General features: G+C 41.1%; 1 protein-coding gene across 3 annotated transcripts; it reads right to left on the bottom strand.

Moving 5' to 3' along the window:
* Window positions 1-993: 993 nt before the first annotated feature.
* On the bottom strand, window positions 994-26,699 carry RESF1 (retroelement silencing factor 1). 3 transcript variants are annotated; one of them, XM_033057854.2, is made up of 7 exons: window positions 26,613-26,699; window positions 23,928-24,006; window positions 19,385-19,558; window positions 9,958-10,042; window positions 4,289-9,566; window positions 3,462-3,536; window positions 994-2,313 (listed from the first exon to the last, which is right to left on the bottom strand). In XM_033057854.2, exons 5-7 carry the CDS (start codon window positions 9,525-9,527, stop codon window positions 2,171-2,173), a joined length of 5,457 nt encoding a protein of 1,818 aa, XP_032913745.1. In that variant the 5' UTR covers window positions 9,528-9,566; window positions 9,958-10,042; window positions 19,385-19,558; window positions 23,928-24,006; window positions 26,613-26,699; the 3' UTR covers window positions 994-2,170. The 3 variants fall into 3 exon arrangements, with proteins under 3 accessions (XP_032913745.1, XP_032913742.1, XP_032913744.1); XM_033057851.2 differs by lacking the exon at window positions 19,385-19,558; XM_033057853.2 differs by lacking the exons at window positions 19,385-19,558; window positions 26,613-26,699 and adding an exon at window positions 26,228-26,341.
* Window positions 26,700-27,392: the final 693 nt, after the last annotated feature.

Here is a 27,392-nt window from a genome sequence, read left to right as displayed (position 1 = left end):
GATGCCCACAGGTGACGCAGGCAGTGCTAGAGACAGTTGCATCTGCTCTGTATCTGTCTGTCAAGCCAGCATGACCACAATAATGTTTGGTGTTTACATGTGACATTGATGCACATATCCACAGTGCTCATTCTGTCGAGCAGATGGTCACAGGCTTTTCCCTGTAGGTACTCCTTGCAGCCCTAACACTGTTCCTTACAGATATTTTCCTTCCAGCAGCTGTTTGAATGGATAGTGGCCAACTTACGAGCCACAGCAAATTACCAGAGAGATTCCAGTATCAGCAAAAATTGCTATGATATGACTACACTGGAGACTGTAACTGCACAGGGCAGTTCAAAATAACAGCAGCCAGCTGAAAAATGGTACCATTGAACCCAATGAGCCCATTGAACCCACATTATGTTAAAATACTTCATCCATTACTTTCTTGACTGTACAACAACCAACCAACACAAGAACCAAGCAGAAGGTACATGGCCAGTCTATCCCAAAGATCCCAGCCATACCAAATCAGTGTAAGCACAAGACACCATGTAAACATTACCACAGAGCCAAGATTCACTTCTTGGTGTAAGGGAGGAAGAAGACACAGTTGTATTCATCGGGACTCAAAACTGTCGTTCTTGCTTATTGGATGCACAAGGTCAGTGAGAAGATTTCTCCAAATATTTAGAACATAAACATCATGGGTCAATGGATTGAACAATTTCCTATTGAAAAGAATTGACTCAAGCATGTATGTCGGCTTCATGTATCATTGTGCAGAACAAAACCCAGACTAAATTCCTGACAGGAACTCTTTGTACTGGGTACACTTAAGACTGCAATAAATCTTCCTTCATGTGGGCAGTATAATACAGGTAACTAAACTCTCAAGAAAATGAAAAACCTTCTCAGAGTTGACAACATTATTACAAAATCCTCCAGTGGCAACATTCCCCACAGACCAATAGTTTTGCACCCAGAGAGAAAAGCAAACTAACAAACTTACAACTGTTTTCTTTTAACAAGGAAAAACCATCACTTATTTTAAAGCTGCATTTCATCTACAGGAATATCTTCAATGCCTATTTAACTGACTGCAAAAAGCACAGCTTCATACTTTTAGAACAAAAAGACAAGGTGTAATCCTCAAAAGTTTATTTCAAGTATAAAAATTGTTCAGTAAAGTATCTACAGGTTTTTCGTTCAGCATAAAGGTTTAATAAGATAGAAAGAATCAAGTACCAAATCTCTGTAAAAATACGATTTGATTTTAACTTTTGAGTAACAGTGAAAAGGCACTTAAACATAAGATAGCCAATGACAACCACAACTGTTACGTCAGTGAACGTGTAAGCAAACATAATCTAACACTTTATAAACAAAGACATTAATTACAGTCTAGCTGAACTCAGCAATTTAATCCAGACAAGAGTGAATTCGAACTCCCCGCGCTTCAACAACTGCACTTTTCTTTCAAGTGCAAAGAAAGAACGAAAAGCAAGAGAAGTCTTCAGTAAACGGAAGACTTCAAACTAAGAACTCCGAGTTCAATCCATAACAGCTTCACAAAAAGAAATGTAACAAAACTCGGTAGCAGCATAAATACTTCATAAATGCCCCTGATCTGTGTGCTTTAATTGAGGGGTTTATATTTCTATTCCCAGTTTAGAAAAAAAAATTTTCTACAAAAACAGAAAGCCTTTTTAGAAGCAAAACTATCAGACTAACGTAAGTGGGAAAGAGAAGTGTAATGCTTGGGAATCCACTGCGATCCCTTTGCAGCTGAAATATTTTTCTACTGTCAGCAATGGAAAGTATAACAAGTAGAAGTTTTTGAGAATCAGGCAAGAAAACAGGCTATGACAGTTTAAATGAGTTTGTTTTTTTTTTTGGTCAAGATTCAATGAGCTACTCTATCTTAAAAAAGAGAATCAAATACGCCAAAAGAAACAATACATTTAAAACAGCATTTACAGCACCAAAGCATATTTGGACAATAAATACAAAATAAGATGGTGATTATTCACAAATACGAGGAAAATAGGGAAGGAAACTTTCAACACCCACCAGAAAACTGTGGGGATTTACAATTATTCAGCAATATTAAGTAAACAAGAAAAAATATTCTTAGTGTTGGCATTTTTTTCTCAGTGATAGTAAGACCTTTGATATAGAAGTACTATCAAGACTTTTGCATCTTTTTTTCCAGATACATTTTCCTGTAGGTCTGAAACATCTCTTTTGAGTCTTTGACAGGAATCTGAAGAGTCTCTCCATTTCCATCCAGAAGCTGTATAGCTGTATCAAGGGGAATACTGTCCTCAGCTGCAAGACAGACAAGCATGTTAAAGCAAGAGTCTCAAAGGACTCTTCTCTTTATGCATGTGGTACCTATGACCTTCAGTGTCAAAAACGATGCCACAAACTTTCTTCCTAAAGCACCAGGCACCTCAGATTTAAAACAATCTCCAGTGCATCTTTAAGCACAAAATGGCTATTTGGGTGTCTTCACAGGAGAGATTTCTGGAGAGTCCTAAGAAAGGTGTGACAGAAAACGTGCATTTGTGAAAGGAAGAGAAGAAGCAAGAGGAAAGGCTAAAAGATGGCAGACACCAAAGCCCAAGGACACAGGCAACAGCAATAAAAGATGCAAAAGTTGCAAACTACATCACTTGCAACACCACAATGCAAGTATCAGCATGCAAGCCCTCTGCTCTAAAGCAAAGAAACAGATAACAACGAGGTTACAGAATGCATTGTTTCCTGTCAGACCACTAGGAAAACAAGGCTAGAGCTAGAGAGGTACCTAAAGCAAAGAAACAAGGACAGCTGGAAGCAACCTCACCCAAGATTTGCAAAGGATGGAAGAAACAAGATCCTGAGATGAAAATTGCCACTGCTGTGACAGTTGACTCCTAGAGGGTATAAAAGACCATCCTAAAAGCAATTTGCCATTCAAGAGAAATGAGGAAGATGTTAATAATAGCCTGACTTTTCCTCTGGGTGTCATATAGATTATTTTGTCCAGACTACTGGGACACACAGGTCCTGGAACTTGCGAGCACAGGTGTTATGTGTGGACAGTAGCAGTGTACTGTGAAAGCCAGATTTATTTTAAAAATAACTTTCTGTTTTTGCACTAGATTCCACTACATCTCTTCCCATATTTTAAAGCGTGAAAGAGTCTTTATAAACAATTTTAAATTGTATTTAAATGCTGTTACCAGTGCTATATCCAAATTAACAGCACAGGAAAATTTCAACATTTCCAGTAACATATTCACAAAGCAATAAAACACTACACAAATCTTTGAGACTTTTAAGTCTATTCTATGGTATCTTTTTAATCAACAGAATGAGTAAATAATAATTTAAAATGCTTTATTAAGGTTTACTTTTGTAAAGGAACATTTAAAACTAAGCAAAGAGGATTTAACTTGTATTTCAAATGGAACATTCAGAAGTCACTTCACCTGTAGAGATCTCTTCCAGTTTCTTTTGCTTCACTGGTTCACATTTTAACCAATCTTCTTTTTTACTTTTAACACCTAAAAAGAAATTTTCAAAAAATGTTTCTGAGGTTCCTATATCACAAGTTTTGGCCTCTATTCAGTATTAAATTTTAACACATACTAGCACATGCAAAAGGAAATTTCCTTTGGGTATGAAAATTACTCCAAGGGCTGATACATACACCTTTAAGATTTGGGTTCATTTAAAAATCAAATACCACATTTGACATAAATATGCTTCAGAATACACCATGTAAAATGGTGAAAAATGGGGTAAGGAAGAAGAGAAGGAAAAAGGGATGCTTAAAGCAAAGATGGCAAAGTTATGGGGACTATGGGCAGGATATGTCTGGCCTATGCCTGCTCTATTCCTCAATGTCACAAAAGATCTCTCCTTCCTCGTCCAGCTAGACTGATGCACAGCCAGGTGAACAGTGAATACAGATCACCTTTGGTAACTACACCAAGGGAATCTACTTTCTACAACCAAGCCATACTAACTTCAAGTACTTTAGAAAGCCTTCTCCCAAAGTTACTTGAAACAGCCATGTTCCAAAGTATTCTAATTTCACTATCTAAGACTTACAGAAAATTGAAGGAAAACTCTCATGTCCTTTTGCAGGACACAGCAAAAGACACAGCTGGGGTCTGTAGAGAGCAAGTTGGCATATCTTGGTCTTCAACCTCTACAGCCTCATGTTTTCACTGTCTGTAGCTTTGTGTAACATGAATTTAAACAGGAATACATAGATTTTACTTACAAATGAATAACCAAGTGAGCATCATACCTTCTACAACAACTTTATCTCTTTCTGGAGAATTCTTTGCAGGTAAGCTTTCTTCACCAGGGGCTGGATTTCTTAACAGTATGTCTGGACACAGCTTGAACCCAAGGACTTCCTGTTTGCATGATTTCTCAACTGTCGAGACAGACACGTCTCTTTTTGAGTTGCTGCTTTGAGACACTTTGGTGGTTTTATGCCAGACGGGTCTGACAGGTGATGTCTCTAATTTTGTCAGATAGATGCGCTCCTGCGCTGTACGTTTAAATGCCACTCTGTTCAGGTAGTGTTTTTTGGGTTCCTTTTGAAGATGCAGTTTTAGTCTGCTATTTCTTCTGTTTAGGTACAGAAGATTTTTATCAGGAAACACTTTCTCAGAGCACTTGTCTTTGTTTTGACCATCAAGATGTCTTTCTTTGCTAGAAAAGTAGTTTTTAGACATGCTAGAAGATCGAGCCCTTTTTCTCTGCAGTTTAAGCACAGAGCAATCTAAGGAACTCCTTGGTTTCCAACCATTTTCTCCATTCAGTTTTTTAGCTTTGTCAGCATTTAGCAAGCAATTGTGTGCAAGCTGCTTAGAACTCTTTGCTTCAGATTGTTTCAGTCCTTCCTCTTCTAGCTTTGTTTTCTTAAATTCTCTCTTCCCAACGATATTTTCCTTCATCTTCCGTTTGTATGGCTGCTCCTGAAAAGGGTGAACTTTCACAGATTTATGCTGAGAATATTTTGTGTGTCTTGATTTGAAGTCTACAATGCTACTATCTGAGAATTTTACAGCATCAGCTTGGCAACTAATCGATTTTTTATGTTTTATTTCTGCTGGTGATTTTGCTTGCTCTTTGACACTAATTCCTACATCTTGCCTAAGCAACTCCTTTTCTTTCCTACAATTTTGTTCTTCAGCTGAGTTCTCTTCACAAGTTTGAATTTTTTGTCCTTGACTGACTTCAGAGTGCTTAATTTCAACAGTTTCTGACTTCACAGATTGGTGAATGTCCGTTTTGGATTTCATGGTCAAACCTGGTTTGGTTATATCTTTTGAAAGGGACTCAGTTTTGAAAACTCTCTCCTTCTTTATGGACAACTTTGCCATGCCGTCTGCATGTGTATGATCAGTTTTCTCTGATAACTCTTGGGAGGCTGTCTGGTGCTCTTTTTCATGATAATGAAGCTCTTTACTTGACACTTGTGTTCCTTTGTCAATTTGCAGATGTTCCTTCCTACTGCTGCTTTTGTATTTATCAGCATCCTGGTTTTCAAAGGAATCAACTGGTCCAATTTTTTCCTGCTGTGTTGTAGGCAGTTTGTATTCATTATCTACCTTCAGCCTAGGTTTTTTGTTCATTGTAGAAGTGTATTTGGAAATATCTTTATTTTTACTTACACTGTCTGGGTTTTTTCCAGAAATTGTTAGGTCTCCCATTGCACAGTTTTTCAAGGCATCAGACTGACTGTAGTTTTTTTCTGTCTCTGCAGAATCATTGTTTTCAGTTTTAGAAAGTTGACAAACATTTTTCTCTGAACCAGATGCTTCTAAATGAGAGGGACAATGCAGTGTTTTACAAGTTACAGATACACCACCTGTTAAAGAGCAATCTTCAATTTTTTCACTGGGTTTAGATGTTTCTTGTGGGGCTTTTTCCTGCTCACATAGATTCTGACTAGGCTGGACACTGCCTTCAAGGTTCTCCTTGTCAGCTGAAGTCTTTTCTGACTGTTGACTCATTTCTCTCTTGCTGTCACTAGAGGGACACTGGTTGAGTCCAGGAGACAATTCTTGAACCTGATCAGAGCTTAACACTGCAATTTTAGTCTGATTTACTGGGTCCTTCAAATGAGAATTCTTGTCACAAATTTTAATCTCTTTTTGAGACTGATTCTCTGTCCGTTCAGCCACAGAATGATTTTGTGCTGCTTCTTTTGTTAGCATATCAGCACGTTCGATGCCATATGGAAACTCTTTCACTAGAGCAAGCAGCTGGTCTTTTAGGTATCTACTAGGTTCTGTTCCAAAATATTTCACCTCCTTTTCTGTGCTGTTTTTACTGGGCATGGAATTTTGTTTACTGTGGTCTTCTGGAACAGCGGGTGCATTTGCTTTAGCAGTTCTGCTGACAGAGGAATATATTGCATTTTGACCTAACTTCTGAGTCATATTAGCAAGACTTTCTAAGTAATTTTCAGAATGCTTGAAAGGTGCCTTGAATGATGCGTTTTGTTCAGAGGTAGAAAGTGCTTTAGGAGGATTGCCACTGCTTTCCTTCTCCAAATGAGTTGATGATTCTTCCAACATCTTCAGCAGCAAGCTCTCTCTTTGGGAAGTGTTATTGCTCAGCTCAGTTTTCTGCACGTCTGGTTGTTGTTCCTTTTGGTTTGCACTAGATGCATTTCCTTCCGATACGTGTGTCTCATAGACTGACTTGAACATGCCTGCTATTTGCGGATTGTAAAATTTATCACCTTCAACAAGAGAGCATACACTAGAAATACAAAACATGTCATTTTCCTGCACAGTTGTGGATGTATCTCCTGCCTCTAACACAGTTTGCTTGTCTTCATGGTCTCTTATACCTTCTTGAGAGGTTTGACTACAAAAATTTGTGCCTGATTCAGGAATAGTAGCCTTGTTTTGTAATCCAAGCTCCAGATTTTCTCTTGCATCTTGTGCAGATTGACTAACTTTCCTTTGGTTTTCATCACCTAATTTGATCTGTTGCAAATCTGAGTCCACTTTTTGTTCCAGAATACAATCACTGGGTGATGACCAAGCATTTTCTATTGTTCCTTTGGCAGTATTTACCACACTTACACAACTTTTCCCTTCTTCTTGCAAGCTACATGTGCTCCCCAAGTTGATCGCTGGACAGGTTTTACCTTCAGGTGTTAAGATATTGCCTCCCTGCTCACTTAGTGTTTTTTGTTCACAAAGTACTAAAGGAGAGACAACTGCAACTTGAGGTTCAAAATTTTTTATCAAACTGGAAGTCAATGTATCAAGTTTTTGTCCCACAGAGGTAGCTGTTACAGGCAAAACGGCCTCATCCAGGCTAGCTAAAACATTTTTGTTCTCCCTCTTCGTTGTGTTTTGGTTGGAAGGTGAAACCTGATTTGCCGTGGTGCTTTCATTTGACTGTTTATTTTGCACACTTACAGATTCTGATGGATAATTCTCCCACAAGCGCAGGCATGCAGCCAGCTCTTCCACAGAGTAACTGCAATTGCTCTGGTTACAGGATGCACTCTCAGTAAATGGCGTTTTTTTCTGAGCTACCTCAGTCTGGAATTTAGCATCACCAGATGCAGTTGTTTCTGATGCAGCAGAGTTTGTGTGAGCGACAGATGCCTGCTCACCTTTCAGACTTTTCACATTCTTCTCACCAGTGTCTTTTAGCAAGCTTCCACCCAAGACAGATGTATCAAGCAGTGGTTTGTCATTACACAAGAGAGTCGTCAGTATTTTATCAGCAGTAGCACCAGCTGTCTTCTCTTTCAGCGCATTTGTGCTGCTCAATACAAACTGAAGAAATGATGAGTTCTCGGGGCCAATTTGCAAACTCTTTGATGCAATCTTGACAGAGCTCCCTGCTTGAGTAAAACATGAAGCATTGTTCGAAGAAGTCACAGTTCCTTGAGAAGAGGTCAAGGCATGCACATCCCTTTGATCCAATGAGCTCTCAGGATTATTAAATTGAGCTGGGACTTTGCTCTGAGGGGGAATAGAAGTGAAGCTTGAAGAAAGGCTTCCCTGTTCTACCTGAGGGTTACTTTGAGTCACCTCCAATCTTCGGTTATCAGCGCTGGCTAGATTTTTGTCCTTTCTCTCTTCATGTGAAACCTTGAGCATGGGCCTCTCTGTCCTCACTGCTTCAGATGGGGAAGGTGGCACATTTTGTTTGGGCATGCACGGAAGACAATTAGCAGGGGAACATGGATAACTAGGAGGAGGAGGGAGAGTACTTTTGTGATGATAGATTTTTTTTTTATAATTATGAACCGTTTCAAGCAGGACAACCTTTTTTTTAAGACAGTTCAGCTTCTCAGCTTCCCAAGCTAGTCTCTCCTTTGTAATTCCCATTCCATGTGTTGCTGTCGCTGAAGAAATCTGAGCACCAACAGGCCCATTCATCAAACTATTAGTCTGGCTCTCTGGAACTGAAGCAGGATCACTCAGTGGCTTTGAAGAAAGAGCTTCTATTTCCTTCACAACATCAAGCAGTGCTTTGGGAATGCCAGGGGATGGCACAGAGTTTTCATTAAAAGACGGATTTGCTGTTACACTGCCACTTGGATTACAGATATTCCTGACTGATTGACTGACTTCTCCGGATTGCTGCTTCTGGCAGTGTTGCTGAATACTGTTAAACCCCGGAGCATTTTTTTGATCCAGTGGGCACCTCTGCTGGCTAATGTTATATCCATTAGGTATATTTTGCACTTCTTGTGGTACACCCATTGAAGATTGGGCTGCAGGTCTTGGAACACAGTTGGTAGGCAACAGAGATGGTGCAGAACATCCTCTAGAAGCTTCTGATGCCATCTGACTCTGCTGAAATTGTGGTAGCTGTACATTTGTCCCAGTATTTTGATTTATCGAATACGAAACTTTACCCTGTTGAGCACTGGAATTAAATATTTGGGGTTGGACATGTTGCCCAGGAGTACTAAGAGGAAAAGAATTATTCTGGGGATGAATGCCACCTTGTTGTAGTGTTGCAAGTCTCAGAGAATTATGCTGCAGCATTTCTGGCTGCACGGTGTAAGCGTTGGTATTGGCGTACTGAGGCTCCCCGAGCACGTTCCTTACGTTATTCCCCATGTTCATTTGAGAGGGCTGGGGAGGTAAATTTCTGCAGGGATAACTGTAGGGATTAGAGACTGGCCAAGAAGTCGGACTCATCTCTGGCCTCACAGGTGAATTCTGAATGGGAGGTTTTAGAGCTGGTACATACATCTGTTCATGTCGTTTAACTGAGTATTTTGACATAAAAAAATTATTACCAGTTACAGATGCTCCTGGAGAGGTTTGATCTGAAGTTTTGAATCCTTCAGCAGGGAAGGTAACATTGATAGCTGGCACATACATCATTTGGTTATTTTCAGCATAAGTGCATGCATTTTTAGAGGAGTTGGCATTTGTCTGAGGAAAGGTGTGCCCATTAGGAAGTAACTGAGTGAAACATGCTCCTTTACTTTGCAGATTTGTATTTGCATCAGCATTCTGGACTGGCCTTACATTCCAGTCCATCTTTTCTTGTATTCTTTTTCTTCAGGAAAACCCAAAATGCTAAAAAAAAAATTTACAAAAATTACAACCTTTTGATCAAGACCTATTTCACTTACTAAGAAGTGATTTAGAATGCATCATTAACAGAACTGTTGAACCTAAATTGTTTGGTAGGAGAGCAACCCCATTACACAACCCATGGACATCAGCACTGCTAATGTCAAGTTGCATAAATTGTTTCCCAAAACACAGTTAAAGTATAAAAAGAGAAGCAGCTAACAACTCTATTGACTATCTAATGACTAACAAAAAAAATATTCAAAGACAGTTCAATCTTTCTTCACTCTTTAACTTTCTCTGCTCTCGTAAGACAACAATAACAAAAAAAAGACAGGAAAACAAAGTAGCATATGAAATTTGTCAAAACATTCAGTGTGCAGACAATACTTACATTGATGCAAGAATCTTTGTGGAGAAAACAGGCTTATGCATCCAAGGTAAAGCTTTCAGGCTGCTAACGTTACACTGGGTATTTCCTGAAAAATGATTTGGGATAAAATAATTACATCCTTGAATTAGACAAATGCTGAGATAACTTAAGACATTTACATTTTCTGGGAACATAACTGTGAGAGAGGCAAACAAAACTAAGATGCCAACCACTAGTAACTGTAAAATCCTTGCTAGAGGAGGAACTTTGACTACAGGCAGAACACAACTTCACTAAAAGAGTAAAATCCAATTATTGTCACCATCAAGACCAAAAAAAAAATTAGGAACCCCTTGTTGAAGCCAGGCTGGAGACAAGGGGAGGAGGTTCATTGTAATGTTAAACCATATAACCTGGTCCAAAAGGATCGGGGGTGGAGGTTGTAATGGATATACCTAGAAATTCTTGTAAGCCATTGAGTTATGTGTTACAGAAATTACTATAAAAGGAACACACAGGACTATCCCCAAGAATCACCTGTTGTTTTGAGATAAACTGTTCATCCCTAAAGCTGTTGGTCTAGTGTTTGTTACTATATTCCAAATCTAACTCACCTCCCTGTACCTAGTTCCTCCACTCCAGTGTCAACAGAGGGATGCAGTACATGGCATCATGACTAGCCTGAGCCTTGCAGCAAGTGCCTGAACTGACTGTTTTGGTGCCTTGCCTTACCTCTGGGTGCCAGACGTTCTCACAGAGGGAACTATCTGTTCCCTTCTATTCCCGTCAATTTTACTTATGACCTTGTAACAAATATGATAGCAGCCTTCAATTTAACTATACACAATGCATCTGTGAACTTAATACATCCAATAGAGCCCTGTTTTAAGAGTAAATCATGAAGGGACTGTATTGTACGCTTTTGAACATAGAATGTTCAAGGCATGAAAAATTAAGGGAAAATAGCAAACTATTAACCTAGAAGCCTGGTCTATGAAGAAACAATTAAGATATATATGTGAAAGAACTTTAGAATATGACAAAATATTTGCCAGAACACAAAACAAAGCATTTGCCACTTTGAAATGCATCTAACCAACCAAACAACTTCACTTGTGTATATAAGACAAGGCTGTGTCTGTCTCAGAACAGTGTGTCCCATCATAATCATAGACGACTAAATCGTAGAAAAACACTTGACTCATCATTAACTGCAACCAGTCTGCTTAATACCTTAATTCATCCTATCACAGTGTTGCTGATTTTAGTTAGCATAAGTTTGATTTTGTCTATTGCAATGCTTGTTTAGAATTGGAAGATACTACAGCAAGTGGCAAATTTGGCATCGCTATCGAAGGCATATGGCTTGGTCTTAAGAGATCGTCGCCATGCGCCTTGGATAGATGAAGAGGAATCCCCATATTGAGTAAAAGAATTTACTCATTTCAAAGGAGAAGTGGGGAATGAAACACTAATCTTAGAAAAATTAAGATTTTAGTTAAACTTAAATAATTGATTGATCGTCTGTCATCTCATGTTTGCTCAGCTGTGCTTACAATGGGAAAAGACGAAACTGGTAAGCAGGCCTGAAGAAGCACGAACAATCGCAACCAGAAACCCATTCTTTGAAAAATTGGAATATCCCCAGAAATCATTTGTATTGTCATTAATAGAAAAGGGTCGAAAGTTCAGGGCGAGGAAGACTCGCCTTACTTCCTCCTTTTAGGACCCCTCCCCACAAAAACGACCCCAGACTTAATTCAAGAAGCCAACCACGCATGCTTAATAGCCATTCAAGCTAATTACCATAGGAAGCAGGGGATGGGAGGGGCTGGTATTATGAATATGTATTTATTTAAACCTTTTGTCAATAAATAGACTCTGTGACCACCTGTAATTTCGCAGTGCGTATTAGGGGACTACCCCACGCTGCTGCCCAGCGCTGAATAAACATACCCTTTCTAACTTTAAATTGTTAGAGAGTCTTTTGTCCGTCACAGTTGAGTATCGGTACTAGACCAATACTCATATTTTAGTAAATCATAAGTAATCATAAGTAAATCATAAGTAAGTCAGAAAGATAAAAGCATGAAGGGAAAGCTACCCTGCCTATTTGTGTTATCTCATGGTCTTAGAAATGCTGAGCACTATCTAAATGCAGCTGAGTTATTTCCAAGTTATTTCCCTACAAACAAGACTTATCTGAAGTCCAGCAGGACACTTAGGCTGGAATAGACACAACTCTATGACTCTTGCCGCTGTGTGTGTTAGAAGCCTTGAGGTGACAGTGGAGAAAGCAGAGGGCTGCAGAGTCTCTGTGATAACTCTATCTGACCAGGAAAAGCTTGACAGGTAGCTGGAAGCTGCCTGAAAATGAGTTTCTGAAAGAAGACAACCAGGACAGAAACACTTGGCCCAATTTGATTCTAGACAATCACATGTCAAATTCCTACCTCCTTGAAGCCCGGCTGGGCCTACGAATCAGACCAACTATCGTATTAAACTGAGTAAGATGTCAATGGAGGCATCATAACTGTGTCCCTGAGTGCTTTTCCATAGACAAAAACCCTAGCCAAATCAAGTGAGCACTCTCACAAATCTGTTACTGTGTGCTATTTAACCTGAATTGCAAATACGTTACATGACAAATGGATACCCCCTGAATTTCAGAATCAGAAGCCTGGGCCCTTCTGTAGGGTCTGGAATCCAACTACAAAGTCCATTGGAAAACACAATTATATTTCTGGTATCACTAACACATGTTCAAAGATAAAGGACTTGAGATGATCAAGGTCCCCTGCCTATTTCCTGGGGCAGTCCCACTAATTTGGGATTATGTGCCAGATAAAAGTCCTATGACTTTGTCTTCCATCTGAGGCCCAGCAGCACCCACTAGTCAAGGAGTGCTGGCCCACTCAGAGCCCACTAACATCAGCAGGGCACAGTGCCCAGCACCACACAGTCCCAACTTGTCACTATGACCTCGCGTTAGAGACAGGAATGAGACAGACGAGACACTTGTTTCTTAGAGCATAATAGCCGAATCTTCATTGTACACAGCTCCTTCTTATGTGGTACCACAAGGCACCATGGTTGAATCTAATGGATCAGCAAATCATTGAAACTCAGTCCATTGGCTGGTAATGGCTACTGTACATGTCCATCAAACTTGTTTCTTTCTAGGTATGTTTACATTTTTTCTTCACGGACTCTCACGGGATAGACTTCTTATTTTTGCAGGTGCAAACTCTTTTCTCACAAAAATATATTGTTATGCAAACTGATTCACATTCTTATGACTCTTTTCTCACAGGAACTCAACAGGCCAGCTTAGCCAGAATAGCAAGGCCAAATCCATGTTTGACAAGGCTTTTCTTCTATAAGGTTTTATCTATATGCAACACCAACTATTTTCTGCTATGCTTGTGTCATCCTGCCTCCTCTGTCAGGATGCAGCCACAGCTACCACCAATCCCCTTGTGCTGAGGTAGTTAAAAATCCTCCTGAGCCTGTGCTAAAGGGTCCTGACTCAAGGAATCTTGAAAGCCCGTTTAGCCCCAGGTATTCCAACAAGGCAGCCCACAGAGCCCCAACAAGAGCCCCAACACTTGTTTTACCGGCTTTTGCCAACAAGCCTCTATGCTGCATCTTTTCCCAGCAGGGCTTGGTTACCCAGACTTATCGAACATACTGTTAGCACCCATCACAGAACCTGATGATCACTCCCAGGTGCCATGAGGCAGCACCTTACAGAGACCTCCCATTTGGAGGTAGACATCACCATCAATGCCATCATCACCTGTGTGTCTCTATGGACAGTCAAAATTCTGCCTTCACTTGATAACAATGGAGGGGACCATTTCTTTCATCCTCTGCAATAGCCCACAGGTTCCAGGAGCCCCTTCAGCCCTTCCCAAGGTCAGTCAAGTGGGACTTCCCTAAGAGCCAGCCAGCCTGAGGATCTGTTTTTGAGAGGTTCTAGCCTCCACTGTGGAGTAACTCCTACACAATTCTAGTCAGGTCTGCACAGCAGCAGTTTATCACTGCATGCAGCTGCAGAGCTATCCATCACAAAGAGCAGCTAAGTAACAGCCTCTGCTGAGTTGAACCTTGCCCAGCCGGGACAGAGACAGAGTTCATATTTATATACCTCTGTGTTACATGCCTTGTTTTTCACAGGGCTACAGGTACATGTCAGATAAGCAAGATGCAGTAAACTACCAGAAAGAACGGCAACATACAGATTACTTCAGATAAGCTCCAGAAAGTACATCCTTTTACAAGTATTTCTTTCCAATAATTTTGCCACTCAGTGAGGCCATTAGACAATGCTGCATATATTTCTACCAGAAAGGCCTAAAAAGGCCTACAAGGCATTAGCTTTTCTACTACCACAGACAGAATCATTCATAGACCAATGTGAGGTGAGACCTCCGGTGCTCTATAGGCACCAACTTTGTCGGGCTGTTTTCTTAAATGAGCAAGCAGCTAATAGTTGCTATAAAGTTGTTTATTACAGAGGCACATCAGTTTTGAAAGCAAAGTCACAGACATTAAATCCATGCTAAGTTTTGGTATAGAGTCCCAGACGGAAGTAGAGGCTGCTCCTTCAAAGTCCCAGGAAGCTCATGTTGCTGCAGCAGCTCCAATCTTCTTCTTGGGTGTTGATGATGGCAATGAGCAAAGCAAAGCAAAGCAATGGCAAAAATCACCAGCTCTCCCCAATGCATGTTCTTATATAGAATTTTCTCAACAGACTAAGACGCAAACTCAGACCACCACTCCTTAACCTAATAGAATTCTAGTTTCTTAACTCACCAGGTTACATATAAACTGGAAAATGTCAGCAATATTCTTACTATAGCTCTTTGATGTCTAAAACTATGTTCCTGGAGCCTCCACTGAAAACACTAGTATGTTTTTCAACCTTCACTAGAACTCACACACACTCTGCCATTTGAACCTTTCACTTACTAAAACCACTAGATCTCATACTAAAACTTAGTTATCCTAAAACTTAAACTTACACCTCTACTTTATGTGTGAGTGGCTTAATATACTTCAATCCATCCCAAGGCTTTAATTCAATCCCTGCACTCTGATTTCTCCCTGAAAAGAAATCTCTCTCTCAGAGACACCCCTGAATCACTGATTCCAACAGAACATACTGGGGGATATGGTGGGGGCTTTGGTGGATTATATGAAAGGACAGGCCACGAGATACTATACAGGACCTGGCTGCCTAACACTGTTGTGGGAACGGACTATGAAGACATGGACATGGGATATGTGACCGGAGACACAGCCACTGATGAATGTAGCTGTAATTGTAGCTGTGATTAAGGAAACCAGCTGGGAGGTAGTGTCCTTGGACCATTGATAAGAAGACAGATCAAAAGAAGGGAGTATAGGCAGCTTGGACATCAACATCCAGGGCTCTGGGAAGTGGCTTTGACTATAGGCCAGAGTCCCACGCCAGCTTATGCTATCATGTATTCGCATGACCAGTAAACACAAACCAATTGCTGCTAGCACAGACGCATGGACAATAGCCACAAGCCAATCATAGGTAAGCACAAAGCGCATGAACCCTTGCTTTGCACTATAAATGTACCCCTCAGATGCCCAATAAACTGAGCACTGACCATACCTCTAAGAGGCTTCGTCTTTGACTCCAAAGTGCCCTCTTGCTACAAGAATAGACCTTCCATGATGCTCCAGGGGAGGTACAATTTCCTTGTACTTCTGAATCAAACTCCCCCTACTTTGGGGACCCTGAGAAGCACCTCCCCTACCTCCAGTGACCCATACTGTTAACACCCTATGATCCTGCAAGCCCCAAAATTCATTATGTCTCTTCTCAGAGAACTGAAGTGGGTGTTCACTTGCACCCACTTTCCCTTTTAACAGTCAGTTAGCTCACAGGTCCACTGGGTCCTGGCATCTGACCAGGGCTACTGGAGCAGGACAATGTCTCCGTGGGACTAAAGCAGCTTGAACAATACCTTGATTGTGAAAGTTATCAGTGATAGGTGGAGAAGGGGGATTATGCTGCACTTGGTGTAGAACAATGCTGAGACCAGCCTGATTCAATAATCCCAAAGTTGGAACATTCTGAGGATGTGAGGAACGACGCTTCCTAGCAGAAACTGGCACAGGTGAGGACATAACAAAGCTCCTGATAAAGCAGCCAAGTAACAGTACTGATAATTTACCGGACACTGCTGAGCTAAAGGCTACTGAGCTGAAACAGTTGGCCCAGAAACACCTGACTGACAGTCGATCACTGTAAAAACGCAGTCCCAATTTTTAACAGCAGGGACTTGTTACAAATATATAACTAAAGGCCTGGCACTGGGTGCTCCAATAGACTACTAGTTAATAGACTATTAAAAAAAAAAAAAAACCAGCTGCATTTAAAAGAACCAGCCGGGTTCACAAATACTCTGGTTTATCAAATGCAACATACACAGCTCTTTTGGAGTGCTAGCAGTACCTGCATAAACTGCAGAGCAGCTAAATACAGCCCTAACAACACAATGGCAAACACAAGCCCAATTTCTCATGTCAAAGCACTCAGCATAGCCAAGGACAAAAGAAACATGCCCCCTCTGGAGAGGGTGAGGAAAATGTGTCCCTACAATTTTCATGTCAAATTCTCATCCCCCAGCTAAATGCAACATCAGGGTCCTGATTAGCCACTATTGTGCTAAGTGCTGTGGGTGGTGAAATTTTCTGCCCTTAGTGGTTGTCGTACGCAGTATTTCTTGGTAGGAAATATACCTGGTGGCAGTTGTACAAAACATTGCCTGGTATTGAGCCTGTTCTGTTCCCTTCCCACTTTACATTCCTATCCGGTGCCATGGCAACAAAAACCTCCATCAGGTCTGCTCTGATCACTGATGCTCTGAAGTGTGGGCCCCATCTCATATTGACATTTGCTATTTTCGTCACTGTTTTATGCTTCCAACACTCTTAACGTATCCCCTTCTAGAAGTGTGTGTGGAGATTCCTCCTTTTGAGTGGGGACACCTCCAGAATGATTTCCTGAGGCTCAGTTAAAGAGATATGCTCACATTGGTATGAGTGAGCAACATCAATTTCTACTTGACTATTTTGCCAGCTTTATAGTCACTGTAATTATAGTTAACTATCTATACAGTGTTGTAATTAATTCTAATTAAGGTCCTTTAGTCTAACTAGTATTATAATCAATATTATCATCAGTATTAACACCATAAAAATAAATATTTTTTTCATATTGGTCTGCCTTCCTTTATTCTGTGGGATGAAGTTGTATAAAGATTCAACTACATCTGTTGAATTCTTTACACATAAACCTTTGACTAAGTCTGGAGCTAGAACTGGATCCAGCCACACCGAGACTCCTCTCTGAAGATGAGTTTAGAAACCAACTGGATCCTTTCTGCACCCTGAGACTCAACAGGAGGGTACACGTGATAAACCTTGTGTGAAGCATCCATTCTGCCTGTGACAGCTACCTAGGCATAAATTTTGCCCACTCTCTGCCTCATACTGCAGTTCCAAAAGCTGCCAAAACAATCAATGTCATTCACCTTTTCTCTTATCTATGCACAGTCAGTTTGGACATTAAAGACATTCCTCCAGTGTCTCACCCACTAGGCCTACCAAGCTCACTTTGCTTGTACTTGGAATGGCATTAATTATACCTTCACTCATTTTCCTCCAGGCTATGGCTTTAGTCCTGCCATTGATGCTAAAGTAGCTTGAGCAATATCAGCTGAAATATCTCCCACTCCTGTTATCTCTCATCACCGGTATCTTGCCGAATTTCCTAGCACATATAGATGGGAATTTCAGCCCTCAAACAACACCTGTAACTTTTTATCTTCCTGGTAAATGCCAGGGTCCTGCCCAGAATGTAAAGTGTTGGGGTTATTTTTAAAGGAATCTTTTTGCATGCCAGTATCAAAGGTATTTCTAAAAGTGTCTTGCAGTCTGTTTTCTTTATCCAATCTACTCCCCCCTCCAAATGCAAATATTGAGTCTCCTAGGTTCCAAACTTTTGTCATGGAAAGCCCAGATTTTAGTCATCTGGGCTACTCTCTCTATTCCTTGCTGTGCACACATTGCACCTGGCACTGAAATAGGAGCCACAAACACTTCAACCCTTCTCCTGAAAGTATTCAATGATATCAGTATCTATTTGTGCAATGGCATATAATAAGCATTAATTATAATTACTAAGCTAAGCAACTCATCAAATAACTGTACCCTCACCACTTACATGCAACACAACACATATTGACGACAGAGGAAGAGTTAACTGTACTACCACTCTTGGAGTCAAAAATGTGGATTGATTGTAGTCATAGGGATGAGTTCAACGCCTTGACCAAATTATTGACAGTTTGGCTCAGGATCAAAAGGAAGTAAAGACCTAGGCCATAACCAGGTCAAAGACTTTTCTAGTTTCAACCTATTCTTTGAAAACCCACATAGGAACAGGGTGACACAAAGAGCTTTGATGCATAAGAGCTGGGAACACCAGTCAAGCAAATAAGACATTCATAGCAGGTAGTTCCTCCAGGACTAATTAGTAAGGAACAAATGCCTACCTTTTCTATGGCATTTGACTACGAGCCAACCACTTTATTCCACAAACATGAAAGCCCAGATGAGCCTTTTTTTGATCTCTCCCAGCTGCATGGTTGTAACCTCTCCTTGATCTGGGTCACCTCTAAGCTACTCCTTGTGGCTGAAAGACCATTTACCAACAGCAAATCTTTGGTCATTGATATCATGCATAACTTTGTATGATAGGGCATTAAGATAATGTATTAATACTTTTGAATTATTACTGTTATTGTAAGTCACAATAGCTCTAAAATATTCTTATTAATTGCCAAAAGCTCCCTTTAATAGAGTCAAACTCTATAAACATACACATTTAAATGCCAGCCACTATGATCACAGCTATTTTGTACCTCTGCAGAATGTAGTTCAGCAAACAGAAGATTCTAAGAATTGAAAGGACAAAAGTTCAGCTGCAGGCCAGAAAAACTTTGCTCTCCTATTTCTGCTTTTGGACTTCTAGCAATATATCTCATTTAACCTAAATTATTTAAACCTAACTCAGCACGTCTGATTTACATGGTTATAGAAAAACAGTCTAAATCAACTAAATGTACCCAATGAAAAGAGTACATAAACATCCATAATTCTCATTTTCCTCTCTTTATAACTGTATTTTAGATGTCACAAGACCACCAGCACACAGGAGTTTTTTTGCCTCAAAATTCTTAGCAGTTAATAGGAGATAATTTGTTAGAAATTCCCTTAATCTCGGATTGCAAATCAAACACAGAATATTTACAGTAAACTTAAGCATACGAAGTCTAGTAGTCACTTCTCTGCAGATTCCCATTCCACCATTTCCAAGAGTGTATTTCGCCCTTTTACCTACCAGTTTCTGACAAATCCTAATAGGATTCATCCAATAATCTCTAATAATCTGCTGCTGACAATGCGAAGTCTCTCTTCATGGTTTTTGAGTGATCTTGGGAATCCAGAGAAGTCCCAGCAGACTGGAAGCTGGCAAATGTTGCCCCAGTTTTCAAGAAGGGCAAGAAGGAGGACTCTGGAAAGTAGAGGCCTGTCAGTGTCAATTTAGCATCTGGTAAAATAACGTGTAACATTTTTCTGGAAGGTACTGAAAACTGCTGGGAGGACAACAGTCATCAGCCACAGCCAGCACAGCTTCATGAGGGGAAAGTCAGCCTGTCACATCTGATTTCCTTCTACAACAGGGTAACCCACCTAGTTGATCTAGGAAAGTCAGTACATGAATTTTTCAGCAAAATGTTCATAGGATGGTTATCTTTTACTCCTGTATCCTTCATGCGGCATCAGCCTCTCCTTCCCAGCCTTCCTTTCTGTTTTTTAGCATTGTCTCCTCCAAACAACAGGACCCTTAATTCAATTTTATTGTGTTATCCAATGCTGAATAAACAGTATTTCTTAGTTTATTAGTGGGGTATTTTGTTTGGAGATTAAGCGAACATGCTTCATTCTCAAAGTCTTTAAAAGGCACTCAGGCAGAGTTTTCTTGTCTTTGGGATGCCTTTTGGCTCTACTGGCAACAGCAGCAACTCAAGAAGCTGCATTTCTACTGCATTTCCCAATCAAAAACAATTTTAGAATGAATTTTGCAACACCTGTCTGCAGCCAGTGTGTGGTGCTCAGAGAAGCACAGCAGTTGCATGTGTGGAGCAGGATGTCCCTCTCTACCACAGATGGCTGGTGGACATGGAAGAGAACCCACTGAAGGTCACCTCTGGTGCCAGAAGGGCTGAGACCCCCAACTAAGACTCAACACCTTGGTCTGGAGAGCAGGTGTGGGAAGAGATTTTAAAAAGTAAGCATCATTGACCAAAAGACATTGCTCTTTACAACTAAAAAGGCACACAAATTATTATCTATTAGGAGATACTAGAAGCCTCCTACACACTCCCCAGAAAGGTGTAGGGTTGCTTCTCTTGCAAAGCTTGGACGCATCTTTGTAGAAAATTTCCTGGAAATTGAGAGAAAAGATTTGATGTATGCCCCATCAGCAACTGGAGGATAATATAAATTAGGATTCAATGTATTTCTTCACTAGTTGTAATATAGGTACCTCAATCACACTGTACTGTCTATCTACTAGTAGTGTCTCTTTGTTTACCCTGTGTGGTAAGAAGTCTGGTTTAAGCCTTATGTCTGCTTTCCTTTGTCTATTCAATAAATCACTCATTTTGAAATAGATCTAATTGGCCATTTTTAAGAATCTGCAGAATGAGAGTGAGTTTTGGGGTGTTGGCCATCGCAGTTAAGTTACTGTCTCCTGCAAAAGGCCTGGGCAGAGGCAGGGGCTGGTTTAACTCCCCTCTCTTGGTAAAAGTGGGGTTACCGCAGCAGCAACTGGCTGAGGCAAGAAGGCACTGAAACACAGTAGCCCAGAGGCTTTGCCTTGCTGTCTCCTGCCAGGAAGGCAAAGCCCCTCCACAAGTTCCAGCCCTTGACTGAGTACCAGCCACGGGACAGATACAGGGGTGGGAGGGGCACTGCCACCATTTTCCCCTTGTCTTTCCTGTGGCAGGCACCATCTTGGGGAAGCGCTCACTCCACCATTTTGAGTTTCTCTTTGTTCCCTGGGAGTCCAGGAGACTGCAGCAACTTTCTAAAAAAACTGGCACTCTTATTTTTTGCCTGTTGCTATTTCAGGATTTTTTTAATAAACTGTTATTTTTTCCACTTATATCTCCACTACTTGTTTCTCCTTATTGGTGGAAAGGGATCAGTTAAACTAAGGGGAAATAACTTATTTTAGAGTGTTCCCCTTAAACTGTCTTAAACCAAGGATGGTCAAGCAGGACCTGCCTTTCATAAGCTCATGCTGGCTGAGCCTGATTCTCTGGTTGTCCTACAGGTGCCACGTGATGTCATTCAAGATTATTTGCTCCATGACTTTCCTCACTACAAAAGGCTATAGCTGCTATTATAGTGCACTGTTTATTAAATTGGTATTTTTAAAACTAGCTTAATAATTGCCAATAAGATATTGGGTTTGCACCCAGCAACACTGTCATAAGTGTCATGGGAACTGTGGTCACAGTCAACGGGTCAAGAATAAAGAAGTCATTCTTCTCCCCATGAATGAGCTAATGCAGATTAACACCATTCCAACACACCAATAACCAGAAGCACTAGATACAGAAAAATCTGAATTTGTCATCATAAGCAGCAGCTCAACTGAGTTCCAAAAGGTTATTCTGAAAGATAAAAGTGACTCTTCTGCAAGCACTATGGACACCAAGCATTTGGAGCAGGCATGTTTCACAAGGAATTTTTATATTCTAGTTCTCCATGGTACCAAGAAACACACCAATACTAGCAAAAGCGATGTCATTGTTCAGAACAAAATTAAATCTTCAAGATTGCATTTGACTGTTTGATTGTATCAACCAAGCATTTATTGCTTACACTCCTCAGAGGAAAAGAAATGTTCACTTTTGAGTAATAGTTGTAAGCCTGAGAAAGTAATTTTGAACAGAAAAGATTTGCAGGGAAAAGGTATTAATAGCAGGGACTGGATTCATCAGACAAATTGACACCACTAAATATTCCACAGAATCCTACAGATTAAAGCTTTTCTAACGGTAGCATCAGACTCCTTTATACAGGAATATCCTTGCCTCTGCAGAAAAGTTGAGGTATATAACTGAAACACATAGCTGTAACTATAGCTCATGTTTTTCTAGTTGTGAATATTACTACGATGGAAGAAGATCAGCTAAGGATGAAGTGGAGTCCAAAACTGCTCTTTTTTTGGATGGAATGACATTTTTTAGAAAAATACCTACACCCATACACTTCAACTGCAACTTGCTATTTACCATCACACTGTTCTGCCAGTGGACATGGTTAGCACAAATGACACAAACACCAACTTTAAGGAATAAGTGTAATTTACTAAGGTTTAAAACAGCAAAGAATGATATAAGGATAAGCTAAGCAATGTGCCTAGTCACTACTACAGAAGATTGCCTATAGTAACTAAGAAGGGTACACCACCTAATATTTTATTATCATCCAGATTTGCACTTCAGCTGGGGAGCTCCAGACACAGCGAAGGACTGGAGAGCCACTCCTGGTAACTGGGAAATTCTTCAGGTACATCCACCCGCAGGTGAGGTCTCCATCTTCGTTGTGAGAGGGTCCAGCTTTTATGTTGGTGAATAAACAAGTTTCCATACCTTATACTGCAGGAACATTTGGTTTCATTCTCCTCCTAGGCTCCACCCAAAGCCTGGCGAGGGCTCAAGGAGGAACCAAGGGATTTGGCTTTGACAATGTACCTCCAAACAAGGACAGGTACCTGATTTCATGGCCCTGACTGGCCTTTAAACACAGGAAGAAATACACTCTTACCACAACTACATACTTCACTAATGATCCTGCAACTTTCACTAATAATATAAATAAACGTTGTACAATACAAATATTATACAACGTTTGGTTGGAAGGTTCATTTAGAGTCAACTTTGGCTCAGTGCCTACTGTTCAGGCCTCAGTACTTATTGTCCAGGCCTCAGTATTTCACACGCTTCACAGAAACAAGTGAAATGCAAAGAAACCATACACATGCTTCAATCTCTGAGGAATTTCCAAATTCCTTTCAAGTTTCAACGCACATTTAAAGAACTGTCTTACATCCCCAGTAATTGTAGACATCTTTTAGAAGTATTGTTCCCTAATCATCCAACGCCTAATGACCACCCATTGGAGACAAGTTTGCAATCTATGTACAGGATACTGACTGAAGTGCAAATTAAAAAGTTAATTGAATTTTGGTCACAGGAACCTTTTACAAACACATACTAGAACTCTTACGGATATCTGCATTTTAGGGAAACCATTTATATCCAGCATGAAGGCATAGCACTACCTGAAAGATCATTGGAATGTTTTTAAAAAATGCTTTTAAAAATCTTCTGATTGGTGAAGTTTCCTGCCTGCTATAAGTTACAATATCAATCCTTCCATTAAATTAGCTTCCATGAAATTCCTCCAAGTATAGATTCCTACAGCATTTTTGTCCTACATTTCCACTGCGCTATGCAGCTTTGAAAATCCTGAGAAGTTGAATGGCTTATATTTATCAGAAAGAGAAACGACAGTCAGAAACATGCTAGCAATCAAAAATAAAAATTGATTCCCTGTCAGCAATGGGAATGTACCACAGTTCTTTGAAAAACTGCATGCAACAGTATTTAATATAGCTTAGAAATGCTTTGAGTAACAAAGACAGGCTGGTAAGTTTATGTTACCTCCAATCCTATTTTCTTTCCTATTTCTACCTCTTCAGTTGCATGGATGCTGTCACTTGTGGTTCTTCAGGATGAACCAAACTAGACAATAAAATGGCACCCACAATTTCACTTTAGAAAGAAAAACAAAAGATCACTTACTTCAGCAATCTTGTGTGTCTCTTCAGACAGATGTGGAGCACTCACCAGAGGAACAGGAGCTCCTCACTGGTCCTGGCTCCTAGAAGGCACAACAGCCAATAAGTTTGAAGTGCTGCTTTAACCAAAGGAGCAATGACCTGTACCAACAACCACCAGAGTCTCCTATGTCCTGATACCAGTAATAGATCAAAAGATCCCCTGGTAGAGTTTGAATTTCAATTTCCTGTGAAGCACCAGTCTCCTTTCATTAGTGCCCATTAACAGTTTAAAAAAGCAAAAATTAGCATTACCTCATGCTAAAAACTGTAATGGGTGTTTTCATAATTTTTCCTTGCTTTTCTTTTTTCTTTCCTTTTGAGTCACCAGCAGACTGTTTTTCACACAGCTATGCTTAGCAAAGCAGGAGCTCCTCTAGGAATTAAGAGAATTGAATTGCACCTTCTCGGCTTTCTGCTCCCTCTTTTATTCCTGTTGCTGTCTTCATCTATGCCTTTTAAATTATGGGGTGGAGAGTAGTGCTCTCCCTCTGACAACTATAAGTCTTCAACACAAAGAAGAAAGGCTCAACATCAAACTAACAGGTTAATTATTACAAGTAAAACCACAAATGCTATGACAGTCTCCAGATCTCCAATCCACTGACATGGCTGCAGCAAATTAAACTAAACAAAAAAAAAAAAGTAAATAAAAGTTGGGAAAGGCTGATTTGTGTAAATTTTAGAAACATAAAATATTCTCCTACAAAAAAACCTCAGTCTGCAGAAAACAATCCAAGTCAGCAATTGTTGGCTTCTAAAGAGCCCATGTTTGAGAGATAGCCTCCTGCAAATCGGAATATTTTACTAATTTACAACTATTTTTTTTGAAGACTGGTAGGAAAGGGAAGAGCAAAAAAGCATCTGTGTTTTAAGCAGAAATCAGAACCATAATAACAAAAATAAAACTAACAAAAATGAACCAATGAACTGGAGAAAGCTTGAGCTTTTATGTAGAAGGAAACCAAAACACCCTGTAACAGACTCGATACAAAGCATTCTGTAATGGTTTTTTTTCTTCTGCCAAAACGTCAGACAATATATTATTTCCTGTGGGGGGGAAATATTGTTTAAGCTTAAACTACAAAGAAGGCTGGATTCTTGAACTCACTGCAGTGAGCCAGACAAACACTGAACTAATGGCTCCTGGTAAACATCTTGGGAACTACCACAGCAAGTTTTCCAAGACTTTACACCTTGAGACTCAGGGGAACTTTTACACAGGCACAGGAATCAAGAGTAAAGCATTTAATTTTGCAGACAGTAATATAAAAGTAATCATTATCACAAGTCTGTTTTCTCTGTCAGGAATGTCTATCTGAATGTTTTGGAACATCAGTTGGCTAGTTCAACAGAACAGGGTGATAAGAGTCCAGTTAGGAGTTTTTTATGTTTGTAACAATTTTTACTCCCATCGTTCTCAGATGAATATTTTCTCAGGAGAAAATATTTACCAGGAGTCACGACGAGCTGGGTTTGTTTCATTCTATTTTTAAGTCCTCCCAGGAGGCTAGTTAAGAGCAGGGAAATACCCAAAGTTGCCACGGAGCTCATCGAAAGAGTTGAGGCAGCCTCCCAACAACTTCTAGGAAAACAACCACCAGCATTCCTATGGGCTTCTGAAATACATCCAGTGCTCCGGCAGAAAACCTACTCATGTTCTACCTGATACCTCCGATTTTCTTTGATGCCAGAGACATACAAAGCACATCTCCCAGAGCACAGGAAGAAAGTTGCTACGATTGATGGGATATTTGCACTTTTCTCTCGCATTTCCATCTGCCTCTCCTCTGCAGATGCAATAAGCGAGTTAATTCTATCAGCTACACTACTCAAACAACCCAAAGCAGAAATAGTGAGCCTATAGCCCTTTAAATCGGGTTGGGTTTTTTTTTTTTCTTTAATAGTAAACAGTTTCATCAGCTCAACCACAATATAGGACTGCAGGTGTCCCTCTCACACAAAGCAGAGGGCCGGCTCCTTACCGCACAGCTTGTAATGCCTATCTGAGAGGCTGAAGCAAAATAAAAACCACTAACGCTGGACTTTCATTGCAGAATTTAAACACAGGACACCCAAAATACCCGGTCTTCAACCCTGACAGTGATTGCTTTCTCTTGTCAGTTTTGTATTGGGAGAAGGGGAGGGCGGGGATTTCCTCGTTTGTTGTTTTGTTCGATTTTTTTTTTTTTTTTTTTTTTTATTACGCTTCAACCGCATCTCCCTGCACTGTCATACCCTACGGAGAAAAAACAGCAAACAAACCTCTGCGTCCTTTAGGCGATCGGGGCGGGGATGTTTCCGGAGCCCGCGTATCGCATTGTCCTTGTTCAGGCTCTCGCAGAACACTTACTAATTGATGTTAATTGTTCTGCCAGACGAGCAGCGGGCTGGCTGCAGGGCCCCGCGCTCCGCCCGGCCCCGCTCCGGCCGCCTCACCGCGACCCGCGGCCCTGCGGCCTCCCCGCTCCGCAGCCCGGCCACCGAAAGGGCCCCGCCCGCCCGCCCAGCCCTCCGCAGGGGCCGGCAGCTCCGGGGGAGCGGCTCCTGCCGGCCCCGCAGGCAGAAGGGAAACAAGCACAGGGCAGGACAGCGCCTGCCGCCTCCCGCCCCGCTCCCTCCCTTCCCTCCTTCCTTCTCCCGTCCTCACCGAACCCGGCCGGCGACTTGTCCTATCTCCGTCTGTCGGCCGCAGCGGGAGACGGAAGGAGACCCCGGCTGCGGGCCGAGGGCGGGAGCTCCGGGGCGGGGCGGAGGCGGAGGCGGGCCCGGCGCGGGCTGTGCGGGAGGCAGCGCGGTGCCCCGGGCTCAGCCGCGCACAGCGGCCATGGACTGAGCCTCCCGCTCCGCGGATCCCTCAGGGTGAGCCCCTCCTCCTGCCCCTTTCCCTGCCTCCCTGCCCCTTTCCCTGCCTCCCTTCCTGCCTTCTCCGCGCTCCAGAGAGCTCCCACAGCTCCCTGCTTCAAGCGCGTCACGTTTTTTAAGAAAAATAGAGTGCTCGTGTCATATTCCCCCACGAGCTGAGGACCGATTGAGACTTCAGTTAGAAGGAATGTTATAAATATTCTGATAAAGTAATCGATTAAAAAATATAAAGGATGTGGTTTTGATTACAAGGAGCAAATTGTGATGTATAAGGTAGAGGAATGTCAGGAGTGCTGTGTTCAAAATATGCAGCAGAAACCTCGCCAAGAAGCTACTGGATATCTTACATTTTGTTCAAGAAACTCTGCAGACCATAATGCAGACCAGTTACGCTGCTTGGAAATCCCTACCCTTCCCACCTTGATTAGAATACCAAGGATTCCAATCAGTAGAGCTCGGTAGAGATGCCCAATTGTCTTAGGGTAGGAATATTGATGAAGTTGTTCAACTAGCAAGAACAGTTCGGGTTAAGGTTAAATTTAAAGAGCAGGCACATCATGCATAA

Source organism: Catharus ustulatus, chromosome 4 (assembly GCF_009819885.2).
Source record: "Catharus ustulatus isolate bCatUst1 chromosome 4, bCatUst1.pri.v2, whole genome shotgun sequence".
In the NCBI taxonomy this organism is placed as follows: domain Eukaryota; kingdom Metazoa; phylum Chordata; class Aves; order Passeriformes; family Turdidae; genus Catharus; species Catharus ustulatus.
This window is presented reverse-complemented; position numbering and strand designations above follow the sequence as displayed.